The 15,136-nt window shown below is 35.3% G+C and overlaps 1 protein-coding gene across 1 annotated transcript; it reads left to right on the forward strand.

The window, feature by feature from the left end:
• Nucleotides 1-10,554: 10,554 nt before the first annotated feature.
• LOC104230259 (DNA cross-link repair protein SNM1) lies at nt 10,555-14,485 on the forward strand. Its single transcript, XM_009783025.2, has 9 exons — nt 10,555-11,094; nt 11,754-11,934; nt 12,079-12,318; nt 12,401-12,545; nt 13,199-13,333; nt 13,406-13,472; nt 13,573-13,650; nt 13,803-13,855; nt 14,005-14,485. The coding sequence occupies exons 1-9, from the start codon at nt 10,698-10,700 to the stop codon at nt 14,101-14,103; spliced, it is 1,395 nt and encodes a 464-aa protein (XP_009781327.1). The 5' UTR covers nt 10,555-10,697; the 3' UTR covers nt 14,104-14,485.
• The last annotated feature ends 651 nt before the right edge of the window (nt 14,486-15,136 follow it).

Genomic DNA, 15,136 nt, shown 5'->3' on the forward strand with positions numbered 1-15,136 from the left:
TTCTGGAAAAAATACTCCTACTACAAAGTACTTATATGGCATTTCACAAACTAGAGGTTGTGGTTGAGGGGTCCATTTCCTCATAAAAGAATGGCGTGACAACTTATCAACCCTTTCAGGAGTTACCCTTCCTGTCGGTCGGTAAAGACTAGTCATTAGCGTATTGGTTTTCAATTTTAAATAAGGAAAAGAGTTAAAAATATTCTTTACTACCGAAAATTATTTAAAGTTACCCTCTGTTATACTTATCGAGCAAAAATGCCCTTATCGTCTTACTATAAACAAATATACCCCAAGTTAACGGAAGGGCCATGTGGCAGCCATTTAAGCCATTAGGTCCATCAGGGTATATTTTGACAGTAATCCGACCCCGATACCAAATATCCACCCTAGAAATTAAACCCTTATTCAACGTCCCTGGCGACCCCTTCCCCGAGTTCTAAGTCTTCAATCTAAACAAACATAACCATACCTTCAAATATTTTAGTTGCATAGGCTTCATAAATCCTACTACCAAAAGAACTATATAATATTTTCCAATCAACCTCCATAAACAGTTGATCTTGGATTCCTTGACATTACTCTTTCAAATAATTCAGTGCTACTGTCACTCCCATTATTTTTACTCTAAATTGGTCTCAAAGCTAACCTCTTTTTCTTCACATGTTGCCCGAATTCTAATTGTTGCACAAGCTTACACCACTCATTCCTCGTAATGCTACTTCAACAAATTTTTCAGAAATTAAATTCTCGTACTGAATTTCTGTTGATTTATGTGGTAATATTTTAAAGCCCTTTGGACAAATGTCTTAGCCCTTCTAGAAGGCTATGATAAGTGGCAAAAGAAGTGTAAAAAGTGGTAAATCCTCTGCCACGTTTTTTTGCCACAGAAAAAATCAAGTATCATGCAATTAAAGCTATAAATAGCCACCATTGGTTATACAATTCTCCATTATTAGAAACAAAAGCTCTTTCTGCTTAGCTTTCATTCTCCTTTTCGCTTAGCTTCTCTTATTTCCAATTATATTTATAAATTTTCTTTGTCCTTATTCTCTTTTCAATCGTGTTGGATTATTGTAATATAAATATTTTGTTGATTCTTGTATCCTCTAAATAAAATAGAGGTAAGCTTGTTTGATCCTGGGGAAACATTTCACACTACTGAAATAGTTTCTTAAGACAACACGACTCAAGATAATCCGTGTATTTATTTATATTAATATTGCAGTGTTATTGTAATTTTCTAGTTGTCATTTTACTACAATCTAAGAAACTATGGCAAATAACATTGATGCTGAAAATACTACTGATACTACCAATATTGGTGTTGCCTCCGCTGCCCCAGTTCCAGTTGCACTATCATATGCCACGTCATTTCCAGATGTGTCAAATATCGAAATTTTTGCCAATGAAAAGTTTAAGCGTTGGCAAGAACGTATTTTCTTACTGATTGATGTTCATGGTATTGTATATGCACTACTGCATCCACAACCTAATCCACACACTGATAATAAAATAGTGGAATCATGACAACATGCCAACAAGATATGTCGTCATACTATATTACAAACTATTTCAAATGAATTGTTTGATGTGTATTGCAGTTATAAAGAAGCAAAAACTATCTGGGAGCCTTGATTAAAAATTCTCTAGTGAAGATGCTACAAAACAAAAATTTATAGTAGAAAATTTTTATCAATGGCAGACGAGAGGTGATAAAGAGATGAACGTGCAAATCAACGAATATCAAAAATTGTTAGAAGACTTGAAGGTCGAGGGGATGTTATTACCAGAAAAGTTTGTTGCTGGAGTACTGGTTGAGAAGCTGTTTGACTCATGGAGTAACTGCAAAAATAACTTAAAACACAAACAGAAAAATTTCACCATTGAGAAAATTGTGACCCACATCCTAATTGAAGATTCCAACAGAAAAGAATCTGCCACATCTAGGATGACAACTCTTAATACAAATTTAGTGCAAAGCAGTAGCAACAACCGCAAAAGGTACAAGAATAAGTCTCAAAGTTACAAGTCTAAAAATCCTAACCTTAAAAGAAAAAAAAATGCTCTTGTTTTGTTTGTGGAAAACCAGACCATCATGCCTCACAGTGAAGGTACAAAGTAGGAAATGACAAAGGAAAAACTAATACTCCTAAAGCTAACTTAATGAAGGAAGTGATATTGTTGTAGTTGCCATTTCTCAAGTAAATATTGTAGCACATGCAAAAGAATATGTGGTAGACACTGGGGCTACTCGGGACATTTGTGCAAATCGAGAAGCATTTTCCTCTTACAGTCTTGTAGATGATGATAGAGAAGAGGTCCACCTTGGAGAATCAAGTACTACCAAAGTCTTGGGTAAGGGTAAAGTTCTCCTGAAACTCACTTAGGGAAAAACTTTAGCCATTGCTAATGTACTGCATGTTTTTACTATGAGGGTAAACTTGATCTTTGTATCCTTATTGGGAAGAGCCGGAGTGAAAGTGTCATTTGAATCTGATAAGATCATAATGACCAAAAATAATGTGTTTGTGGCAAAGGGCTATTGTAACCAAGAACTCTTTGTACTTAATGTTTATGATGTTATAAATGGAAATGTATCTATTCCTGCTTATATGGTTGAGTCTATTTCTTTATGGCATGTTAGACTAGGACATTTTAATGTCGTGTATATAAAAAAAATGCAGTCACTAGAATTAATATCTGGTTTAGACTCAAATAATATTGACAAATGTGAAATATGTGTTGAAGCTAAAAGTACTAGAAAGACTTATTTTTCTGTAAATAGAGAAACTAAACTATTATCCTTGATTCACATTGATTTAGGCGATTTAAAGCAGACTATGATTAGAGGTAGTAAAAGATATTATGTGACTTTTATTAATAATTTTTCTAGATATACTAAGTTGTATTTGCTTAGAAATAAAAATGATGCATTTAATGCTTTTATTTCTTATAAAACTGAGGTTGAAAATCAACTTAGTAGAAAAATCAAGAGAATTATATCTGATAGAGGTGGAGAATATTTATCTTTAAATGATTTTTGTAAAAAAATGGAATTATTCATGAAGTAACTTCGCCTTATTCACCCGAGTCAAATGGAATAGCTGAAAGAAAAAATAGAACATTGAAAAAGATGATGAACTCTATGTTAGTTACTTCTAATGCTCCTAATAATTTGTGGGGTGAAGCTATTTTATTTGCATGTCACTTACAAATAGAATACCACATAGAAGAACTGGCAAAACTCCGTATGAATTGTGGAGGGGTTATAAATCTAACTTGAAATATTTAAAAGTGCGGGAGTGCCTTGCTTAAGTTCTTTTTCTTGAACCTAAAAAGAGAAAAATAAGTTCCAAAACTATTGATTGCATGCTTATTGGATACGCTGAACATAGTGTTGCATATAGATTTCTTATTTTAAAAAGTGATATGCTTGATTACAATACTATAATTGAGGCAAAGAATGCTGAGTTCTTTGAATATTTATATCCACTATCTAATAAAATTTCTCATACACCTGTTAAAACAAATAATGAAATTACCTCTAACGAGGAACTGAGAAGAAGTAAAAGGCCTAGGAAAGAATATTTTTTAATGAAAATAATTTTCAGACTTTTCTTGTCGATAATGAACCATCAAATTATTCTGAAGTTATATCGTCTTCATAAGTTAATTATTGAAAAAAGGCAATAAAAGTTGAAATCGATTCTATTTTGAAAAATAAAACATGGATTTTAATAGATTTAACTCCTAGTGCAAAGCCCATTGGTTGTAAATGGATTTTCAAAAAGAAATTTAGTCTCGATGGATCTATATATAAATATAAAGCTCGGTTAGTACCTAAAGAATTTTCTCAAAAATAAAATATAAATTATTTTGATACATTTGCACCAATGACTAAAATTTCTTCTATTCGAGTTTTAATTGCCTTAACTTCAATCCGCAAACTTTTTTATCCATCAAATAGATGTCAAAATCCGGATTCGTATTTTGACGGTCCCGGTGGGTCCGTATCGTGATTTGGGACTTGGGCGTATGCCCGGAATCAAATTCGGAAGTCCATATCCTGATATATCGGACTTTGTTGAAATTTGAAAGTTAAAGGCTTAATGAAATTGAAATGTTTAACCAATAGTTAATTTGGATATCGGGTCCGTATTTTGATTTCGGGATCTGGTATAGATCTAAAACCTTATTTATGACTTATATGTGAAATTTGGTGAGAAACGGAGTTGGTTTGACGTGATTCAGACAACTGGTTGTAAAAATAGAAGTTTCAAAGTTTTCTTGAAAATTTCATTTGATTTGGTGTTCAATTCATAGTTCTAGGTGTTATTTTAGCGATTTGATTGCGCGAGCAAGTTCGTATGATATTTTTAGACTTGTGTGCATGTTTGGTGTAGAGCCCCGAGGGCTCGGGTGAGTTTCAGATAGGCTACATAGTGAAATTTGACTTGGAAAATGTTGGTGGTGTTTCAGATTTTGTTGCAGGCCTCTGATCTCGCATTTTCGAGATCAGGCATCGCATTTACAACCTCTGAGGGGTTCGCATTTGCGAACTACTCATCGCAAATGCGAAGAGTAGCTGGGCCACCATATACTCGCATTTGTGAGGCTAGAGTTCGCATTTGCGAACTTGTCCTGTCCGCTTTTGCGAAGGTAGAGTCGCATTTGCGACTCAGTACTATTTCGAGAATCTTCGCATTTGCGAAGGAAAGACCAAATTTGTGAGGGGTGCAAGGTTCGCATTTGCGGATGTTTTATCACATTTGCAATCAATGGGATTTCTGAAGGAGTTCGCAATTGCGACCTCTTTCTCGCAATTGCGATGTTCACAAATGCGAACATGATATCGCATTTGCGACATTTGCATCTGGGTAAATATGACTTAGACGGGATTTTTAATTCATTCTTCAAATTTTCAAAACAAGAAACCTTAGAGGCGATTTTCCAAAGAACCATTCTTCCCCAAATCATTGGTAAGTGATTCTAACCCATTTTCTTTTAATCTTTCATTACATTTCACAAGGTTTTAATCTAAAATTTAAAGTGTTCATGATGGAATTTTGGTTTTTTGGGTAGAAATTAAGGATTTAGTAAATTGGGGATTTAGACCTCAAATTGAGGTCGGATTCCAAAATAAATCACATAACCGGGCTCGGGGGTGAATGTGTAATCGGGTTTTGGTCCGAATTTTGGGTTTGGACCAAGCGGCCCCGGGTGTTAACTTTTGTTGACTTTTTCAATAATGACCTAAATTGAATTCTTTACAATCATGGGTAGTTCTTAAGACTTAATTTGAATCGTCTGGTTGGTAATTTGCTAGATATTGTCGATTCGGAGGCGTGTTTGAAAGGCAAGGTTGTGGTTGAGCTTTGAGTGATCTTTGGAGCGAAGTAAGTATTGTGTCTAACCTTGACTTGAGAGAATTAGGGACCCCTCAGACTATGTGCTATGTGAATTCCATGCGAGTGGCATATATGCAAGGTGACGATTGCTTATACGCTGCCAAATTATCTGTTTTCCTTGATTTTTCATTTTTCCTTAATTATTTCCTTTCATGTCTTTACTATTATATGCTCTAAATGCTTTCCATGCTTAACTGCTACTTATTAATCAATATCTTCTTCTGTTAACGATGCTAGTTCTTCCATAGTTTCATGATTCCCTGCTATTTGTTTAAATTGATTTACTTGCACCTTCTAATTGTCAATTGCAGAATTGGTCTCGTTGTGTAGTATTACTCGTGTAGATTTTGTTATTGTACAAGTTCCATTTGGTTCAGTTTGGTATTTATTAATCGTAAAGACTTTGTGGTTGACTATTGATTTGATTGTGCTTTGAGTATTTGGTACTGATATGGTAGGATCGGGTTGCACGCCGCAGCAAGTGTAATAAGGGTGGATTGATATGGTAGAATAAGGGTGAATTCATACTATATGGTAGGATAGGGTTGCACGCCGCAACATGTGGAATAAGAGTAGATTGATATGGTGAAATAAGGGTGAACTGTGATATTGATATTGATATATGGTGGGACCGGGTTGCGCGCCGCAATATATACATATTATTTACTGTTGATGATATTGTTACGGTAAAACAAGGGAGGATTTTGTGTTGTCTGGTGGGATGGGGTTGCGCGCCGCAACAACTTATGTGTTTCCATTTCTTGAGATGTGTTGGTTTTTCCGACATTTGTATTCAGACTATTAAAGATTGGTAGATTCTAGATGACACTGGTTTATTCTTGAGGCTGTGGTTATTACTTTCAGTTGACTGTTTAATTCTATTTAGCAATCCTATTTTCTGTCATTATTATATACTGCGATATAGGTTGTAGTGTAGGTGACTCGCCTTAGCCTCGTCAATAGTTCATCGAGGTTAAGCTCGGCACTTACCAATACATAGGGTCGGCTGTACTGATACTACACCCTGCACATTATGCAGATTTTAGAGTCTATCCCAACGGATGTTATTAGCGTGCTTGGATTGGACAGTTGCGGAGACTTGAGGTACGGATGCTCAGTGCCCGCATCTCCTGGAGCCCCCTTCTTCTTTCTAGTTAGCTGTGTATTTTCATTCAGACAGCTTTGTATTTATTTCAGACCCTTGTATGTATTACTCTATAAGCTCATGCACTTGTGACACCAGGTTCATGGATTTTTAGATGTTTTTACAGTTGTAGCTTCCACATTTATATTTCGAATTATTGTAATTAAATCAGTTCTTCTTCATTAATTAATTTTAGACTATTAAAAAGGATAAATTGTTCTAACATTAGCTTGCCTAGCAAGTGAAATATTAGGCGCCATTACGGTTTCGACGGTGAAATTTCGGGTCGTGACTATGGTGTATTTAAAAGCAGTATACACTTGATGAATTCACCTATATGAGAGTGGAGTGAGGCAATGGCTATGAGATTTTGACCTAGTCTCTAGAGCTCTCATGAATTACCAGGTACGCGCATGGCCTAGTGGTGCAAAACCGCGTTGAACAACAAAATTGTGAGGGTCGAATTGTGATTGATAAAAATCTCTGACTTACAATAAGAATTATTGGTTCATAGAAATATTATATTTTACCAATAATTATGTGAATTAAATTTTATCGGTCTAATTTGATTCATAGTCCAAAAGACACCAAACCAAGTGCATTTGGACCATACAAATCCAACAAGTTTACTTTTGAAGGTCTTTAAAATAGTGGAGGACTGTGGCAATATTTTAAAGCCCTTTTGACAAATGTCTTAGCCCTTCTAGAAGGCTATGATAAGCGGCAAATCTTCTGCCACGTTGTTGCCATGCAAAAACCAAGTCTCATGCAATTACAACTATAAATAGTCACCATTGGTTACACAATTCTCCATAATCAGAAACAAAAAGCTCTTTCTACTTAGCTTTCTTCTCTTTCTCGCTTAACTTCTCTTATTTTCAATTTTATTTATAAAATTTCTTTGTCCTTATTCTCTTTTCAATCTTGTTGGATTATTGTAATATAAATATTTTGCTGATTCCTATATCCTCTAAATAAAATAGAGGTAAGCTTGTTTAATCCTGGGGAAACATTTCATACTGCTGAAATAGTTTATTAAGATAGTGCCCAACACGACTCAAGCTAGTCCGTATATTTATTTATATTAATATTGCAGTGTTATTGTAATTTTCCTGTTGTCATTTTACTACAATTTCTTCTTCTTATTGTTATAAGGTTTATTTTCGGATTTTTGGATAAACAGTGAGAAATAAACCCACCTTCTTCATCTATACCACTCTAAAAAGTTGCCAACAATAATTAGATCTAAGTGATAAGAAATATAAACATGTTGTATCTTTTACTCTTACGGAGATTTAACCCTTGTTTTCTTGGGTTTATCAACGTGGATGTGTAGATAGAGATTGACCTTCATTTCTTGTGTTCTTCGGAGTGCACTTGCAGATAAAAGGGTCCAACGAATGAGATGAAGTAAGGACCAAAAAGTTAGGTTCAGATTTTAAAGTGGTTGAATAAGGGTTTAGCATTTAGGATGTGTACAGAATATTGGGCCGGGTCAGTATAAAAATAAACCCAGATGGATCAAATAGATTAAATGATTGCCACGTGGCCTCTCTTTTAACTCGGGGGTATATTTATCCAATAGCGTGACGAAAGAGTATTTTTGCTCGATTAGTATGACAGAGGGTAACTTTAAATAATTTTTGAAACTAAAAAGGTATTTTTGACCCTTCCCCGTTTAAATAACTAGGTAATTTGTTGGCGCTTCCCTCGTTCATGAATGACGTCGTTCAATCTCACTCCTTTCACTATATTGTCATACAATATCACTCCTTTTACTACATTGATAACCAAAAGTTCTTAATCAAACCGACGATATATATATATATATATATATATTATTAATTCAATTATTTTTATCATCACGAGTATTTATTTTTATTGTAATAATTTATAGTATATTTTTTGTCATAAAAAGTTTTATAGACATAACGATGGTCCTTGCTTGATTTTTATATTCTTTGAAGTTATGCGGAATAATTCGTTTACTATTTTAATCAAGTGAATACTTGTCTTAATTTATGATGAAACTTCTCAGTTATACATGTTTTAGCTAGCGTTTGGATATAGATTTGGTTGAAACTTGAAAAAATAAGTTTTTGAACATAAGATGAATAGTGGGTTCTGAAAGTTGAAATTGTATTTGGACATGCATTTTAGTTGAAAAAAAATTAAAGTTTGTAAGCTCAAAACTTCAAAAACTTTAAAAAAAATAATACTCTAGAGTTATTTTTGGAATTTGAAGATTGTGTTTTCAAAATCTTCCAAAAAGTGATTAAAATCTATAAACAAACATATTTGAAAAGACCGAGAAGGAAGACCAAGCAAGCATCTTTGTTCAAAAAAGTATATGCTGAGTATGTAATTGTTATATGGAGGGAAAGAAACACTAGAGTCCATGAGAATACTGAAAAAGCATATGATCTCATAGCCAAAGAAATAGAATGCGTTTGCAATGTGAGAGCTAAGCCTGCAGTCAACAATATGCTGAAACATTGTATTTTCTAATTTGTGGTGCAGTGTCTGGTTGGGGTTTGGGGTAATGGGGGACTGTAGCTACATGGAGAAACGGAAACCCTCCATATGAGGTGTGCCATATCTCCCTAGCAAAGCAGATGATTATCATTTCAGGGGTTGGTTAGAAACATGTAGATATAGATCAGCCGGACTAGGTAAGTCTAGCTAGGCTTTGCATTTCTTGCGTTGGTAATTAATAAAATTGTCCATAGTTACCAAAATAAACATATTTGCAAATAAAATTTGAAAAAAGTTTCCAAAATTTATTGCCAAACGGGAGCTTAATATATGTGAAAATTTCTCATTCTTCCGCCTGGCATAACTTCTGAATAACATCATAAATCGTTTGTGAAAGTTACGAGCCACTAGCTCGTTTTTACATAAAATTCTCAAATCGAGAGTTTTAAATTGTAATTTTTTTTTTGCAAATCACCCTATAGTTTATGTGTGGTTCTAAGTCGTATAAATAGTTTCGGATGGCCAATTTTTCGTTCTAATTTGATCATACATTCAGGCTTAGAAATTTGAAATAATATTTGGAGAGTTTCAGGATAAGTGTTTATTTATCAAATTATTTTTAACTTTAAACTTGAAATATATAATATGAAATTTGGTGTGGAAAATAGAATTTGAAAAAAGGAATTAAAAGTTTTCTCTCACAACTGTTTAAACACAGGAAATTTTCAAATACTCTTTATGCAATTTCAACTAGTAATAGTACCTACTTTTTTTCTAAGTCTCAATTAGGGGTGTTTATAAAAATCCGAAAACCCGAACTAAACCGAAAACCAAACCAAACCGACCAAAAAATTCGATACTTTTTGGTTTGGTTTGGTATTGGTTTTGAAATTTAAAAACCGATCAAATTTGGTTTGATTTTGGTTTTAATTAAAAAAAACCGAACCAAACCGAATATAGGAGTAGCTATTTTAAATTTATTATTACACTTATATATATGTATACTTTTATACAAAATTTTAAAATTTTTATAGTAAATATTAATCATTTGCACTTTTAGTACAGTTCTTTACCTTTACATTATAGTTTAATTGGTAGTTTTCTTTTGTTAAGTGTAAGAATCTATTTCATGTTAAAAATAATATATTTTCAATTGATTACTTAAATTATTCATCACTATTTGAATTCAATTATCATCAATATATCTTGGTAAATAATAGATTTCTCAAAGAGCAATTGATTTGATAGTGCTACATTGAAAATGTGGTCGCCGAAATGTGTGTTTGATAGTATACGTCTTATGTTTAAGAAAAAACCGACAAGAAAAATCGAAAGACTGACATAAACCGAATCGAGAAAAAATCGACTTAATTGATTTAGTTTGATTCTAATATTTAAAAAACCGACTTAGTTGATTTAATTTCTTTTTTAGGGAAAAACCGATCCAAACCGAACGATTACTCATGTCCAACAAAGGAATACCTAAGGAGTACAAAGGTCCACGTTCGACCTCTCTTTATTGTTGGAAGAGAAAAAGAAAGCTCCCTTTATTACTTCTATAATACATATGTTTTGTTTTTTGCGAGTAAAAGATAGTTTCCCGCCGGGAAGAATGTGAAATGAGAATGGGGGGGCCTAAGAGTTAGGATGTCCGCCGGTGTCCGGAAATGGAGAAGTGCAAGGAGGGGCGAAAGCTGATGAAAGAGACGGTAATAAGTGATTGTACCTTTGATGATTTCCATTCGTATTCCGACGACGACGGCGAGAACTGTTTTCAACCCGATAACCTTGAGGACGATGAAACAACGCACCATTTGGAATATTCAGAGCAGATATGCTCCTCCAGTGTTAAGAAGAGAAGACTGACGCAGACGAATCTATTCCAGTCGTGGGGCCTTAAGAATCCTGCTGACCATGGCAAGAGCAAGAACGTCAAGCAGACGAATCTATTCCAGCTGTGGGGCTTTGAGAATCCTGGAAAGAGCAAGAGCGTCCAAAAGACCACTACTTCTCTTGCTTCCTGCAAAAGCCAACGCGTTTGCCCCTTCTATAAGAGGATTCCGGGTCTGTTCACAACCCTAGCCCTCCTCCATTTTCCATTGTATTCCTGTCTCATCCTTAATTCTTCTTGGACCCTCCTTAAATTCTGCTGATATTTTCTTTTCCTTTTCTTTAAATCACTCTTAGATTAAGCGTGCCCCCGTATTGAGCAAAAGATGCATTCTTTCAGGCTACTAATCTTTTACACATCCATTGCAGATTGATCAGTAAACACAGGACCTATAAGCTTTGTGGGAATTTCGTTTTGAACGTCAACTTCTTAATAATGACTCATTCTGAAATCTCTAGCTAGATAACATTCAAAAAAGGGGGGGGGGGATGCTTAAAAGGTGAAATTTTTTATGTGTTTCAGTCCCAGGAAGGATTTTGATTATCACTTATCCTTGAACAATGTAAGATCTGAATGTCCAAGCTTTGTCTTGCCTGATAGCCCTTGCACAGTCACTGGCTAAGTATACAATACTATTGAGCTTTCTACTGTGGCATCATATTTTTAGCCGTCTGGCATCTTAACTTATCCTGTATTGCTCAGCTCTAGGGCAGTCAATGTTTCTTAACACACACTTAATTGGGAATTGGTTTTCATGGTTTTCTCATGTATATTGAGTGCAACTACTCCACAATGTCCTGTTGTTCAGCATTTAAGTCCTTTATTCATGCAGGAACGCCCTTCACTGTTGACGCATTTCGCTATGGTCCAGTCAAAGGCTGCTCTGCCTATTTCCTTAGTCACTTCCATGCCGATCATTATATTGGCTTGACGAAAGTATGGTCACATGGCCCTATCTACTGTACCAACCTGACTGCTCGCCTAGTTAGAATCTGTCTTAATGTTAGTCCATCGTAAGGACTCTTTTTTGCCCTGTCAGGTGTATTACTCGAAAAACAATAAAAGTTTCATATTCTTTTCTTCTCTTTTGGGTTCTTTTACTCCCTCCCACCTCAAACAAGCGTACAGGATATTAAGTCCCGTTGATTCTTTTGCAGTTTCATCTGTCCTCTGGAACTAGGTACTGAATACGACCTTAAAGGAATCAAAGTTTCTATGCTTGATGCTAATCACTGTCCTGGTGCTGCTCTCATTCACTTCCGTCTCCCAAATGGACAATGTTACTTGCACACTGGAGACTTTAGGGCTTCGAAGCTGATGCAATCATATCCACTTCTTGCAAGCCAACGTATTAATATACTATACCTTGACACAACATATTGCAATCCAAAGTACAGGTGTTAAATCTCTTTGTATTCTGTCGTGGATATATATTGTTCACAGTTGTGGTGGATATTAAATTTTTTTGAGATATTTCAGGTTTCCTTCCAAAGAAGAAGTTTTGAAATTTGTTGTGGGCGTCACGAGAACATATTTGAATAATTATCCAAAAACCATCGTGGTTGTTGGTGCATACAGCATCGGAAAAGAACATGTGTATTTTGCAATTTCCAAGGCACTCGGGGTATCTTAGCTGCTGACTATTTCATGCTTTTTTTGGTCGATTTTACGATATTAATCCATATTATCACTTGATGAATATCTAGCAGCCCTATAAAGGCATCAAAGGCAATGAACAATTGTCAGTTATTGCTATAAAATACATCATTGACCATTTAACAGAAGATGAAACTGCTTTGCTCTTCATGATTCTTTGCTATTACATGTTGTGTCATTCGTGCACGTTACCTTAATGTATTGTTGTTACTATTGTTTGCTACTTGTTGCCTTATCTCCATTGTGCCTTGAGCCGACGGTCTATCGGAAACAACCTCCCTATCTTTATAAGGTAGGGGTAAGGTCTGCGTACACACTACCTCCCCCGACCCTATTAATGGGAATAAACTGGGTTCGTTGTTGTTGTTGTTGTTGTTGTTATGAAACTGCTTTACTCGTGTAACTAGGTTTCTAAAATCCTTCTCTTTATGGATGAATAGCATGTCATATGGCACCAAACTATTGAAATTTCATTGTCTTTCTGGGACAAGGTAACGATTTGCTACAAGTTTGCTTCAAGTGTCCTCTTCAAAGCTAAACTTTATGCTGCCTATTTTCTTAACAAAGTGAACTTCTGTACGAAATATTAGCTGACTGGATTTTCTTATAAATACTTCATAGGTAAAAATATATGCAAATGCTTCCAGGAGGCGCATTCTTCAGTCTTTTGGCTGGGCAGGAATTTCTGAAAATCTGTCAACAAACAGGAAAGATACACCTTTACACATATTGCCTATATCATCCTTGAAATTTGAGGTTTGCATTAGTACCTCCTTTAGATGATTGATGCGTTTTCCCTTTATAACTTCTCCTGTTGATGTTTCTAAGATGCTGGAGCGTTATTTGGCATCACAAGACGGACAGTACACTAGAATGTTGGCATTCCGACCAACAGGTAACTCATATTTGTTACTTATAGCTTGTGACCCGTCTTTTTAATTGGATTTCTGTCCCTTTTTTCATGCAGAGGATCGTTACCGTTGTCTTTTTTTCAGGTTGGACTTACTCAGAGACCATTGGGGAGAATCTAAACTTAATAAAACCCACTTCTAAAGGCAACATCACTATTTATGGTGAGATAACCTGGTGCTTCTTTGGAGGTTTAGATCCCACAATTTTTCTAATCTATAATTTGTGTCATTTAGTGTATGTTACAACTGCTTTTTGTGGGACCTGTTTGGCTGAGGTATTGATTCAACTCCTCTACTGCATTAATTTCCTGCAGGAGTTCCATATAGTGAGCATTCTAGTTTCACAGAGCTGCAGGAATTTGTTCAGGTTGAGTTGTTTTTCCATATTTCTTTTGGCTACTTGAATATTTTGTTAATGTCATCTTTGCCAACTGGTAAAATTCCCAAGTGGATGTTTTTTTTTATATTTTACAAAATTATGCTATATCCCAATAATGGAACTATTTGGTTTTGCAGTTTCTGAGGCCAGAAAAGATAATTCCTACTGTCAATGTTGGAAATGCTGTATATCGTGAGAAGATGCAATCGTACTTTCAGCAGTGGCTGAAAGCCTGAAAGAGGAGCTGTTCTTCAGGCGATTAGGAAGTGAATTAGCTAGGTTATTGAAATGGGAATGGTGTTACCGGCTGGGCAACAAAGGTGTTGTTCTGAGGTTGGAAATAGACAATAGTGGCGCACTGTGAATGGACACACTGTCCGCTGCTCCTCTTATATTATATGGTATTGTTGAGTGTTTTAAAATTCCTCTATCAACATCTTGAAATGGCAATATGGTATTAATTTTTTCAGCAGTGGTGGATTTCCTTGGTTCGTCTTGGAACCACGAGATTTGGTGTTGCTGCTGTGCGAACACGTATTTATTCTTGATGTTGTATTTCATGGCTCGTCTAATTTGTGCATCATTTCAGGACTTAGTTATTAAAATGCAGTTGGTATAGGTTTGTTGTTGTTGTTGTTGTTGTTGTTGTTTTGAGGTTGGAAATCTGCTCGATTATAAATTACTTTCACCACCAAACAAGAAAAGGCTCGCTGCATCTAATTTGGATAACGGTGCTAAAACTTGAGATGACATATGTTGTTACCTTCCGAAATCATAGAAAGATGGATGCCACCTCAACATCGGCTTGTCATCCTTCAGTTAGGACTATAACTATCTGATAAAATGGAAGAGTACTTTTTTTTTTTTTTCCCTTCACTATTTTTTTCCCCTTGTTGCCAACGGAATACAAAGAGGGTGAGAGAGAGGAAATGCACTTCCACCAGAAACAAAGAAAGATAAGTGTCCAAGATTAACATATGATATTATGTGGCTCTCTTCATTTAGTTTTAGAACAATAGGGCATTGGCTGGAGGAGAAGGGGGACATGTTGTGGAGACATGTTCCTTACAATACCCCCCCCCCCCGGCAAAACCCACCCACCCAACGGAAGTAAAGAGTAAAGACTGGGGAACTGCCAAGATGTATAACAGAAATGACTACGTTGATGGCAAGAATCAAAGTTAGAAACAAGTCGTGGGGTGCACTAATAGAGCTCCACTTGAATTCCAGTGATAGTGAGAACGTATAATTTTATATTTTTCCTCATTG

This window comes from Nicotiana sylvestris, chromosome 2, assembly GCF_000393655.2.
Source record: "Nicotiana sylvestris chromosome 2, ASM39365v2, whole genome shotgun sequence".
Taxonomy (NCBI): Eukaryota; Viridiplantae; Streptophyta; class Magnoliopsida; order Solanales; family Solanaceae; genus Nicotiana; species Nicotiana sylvestris.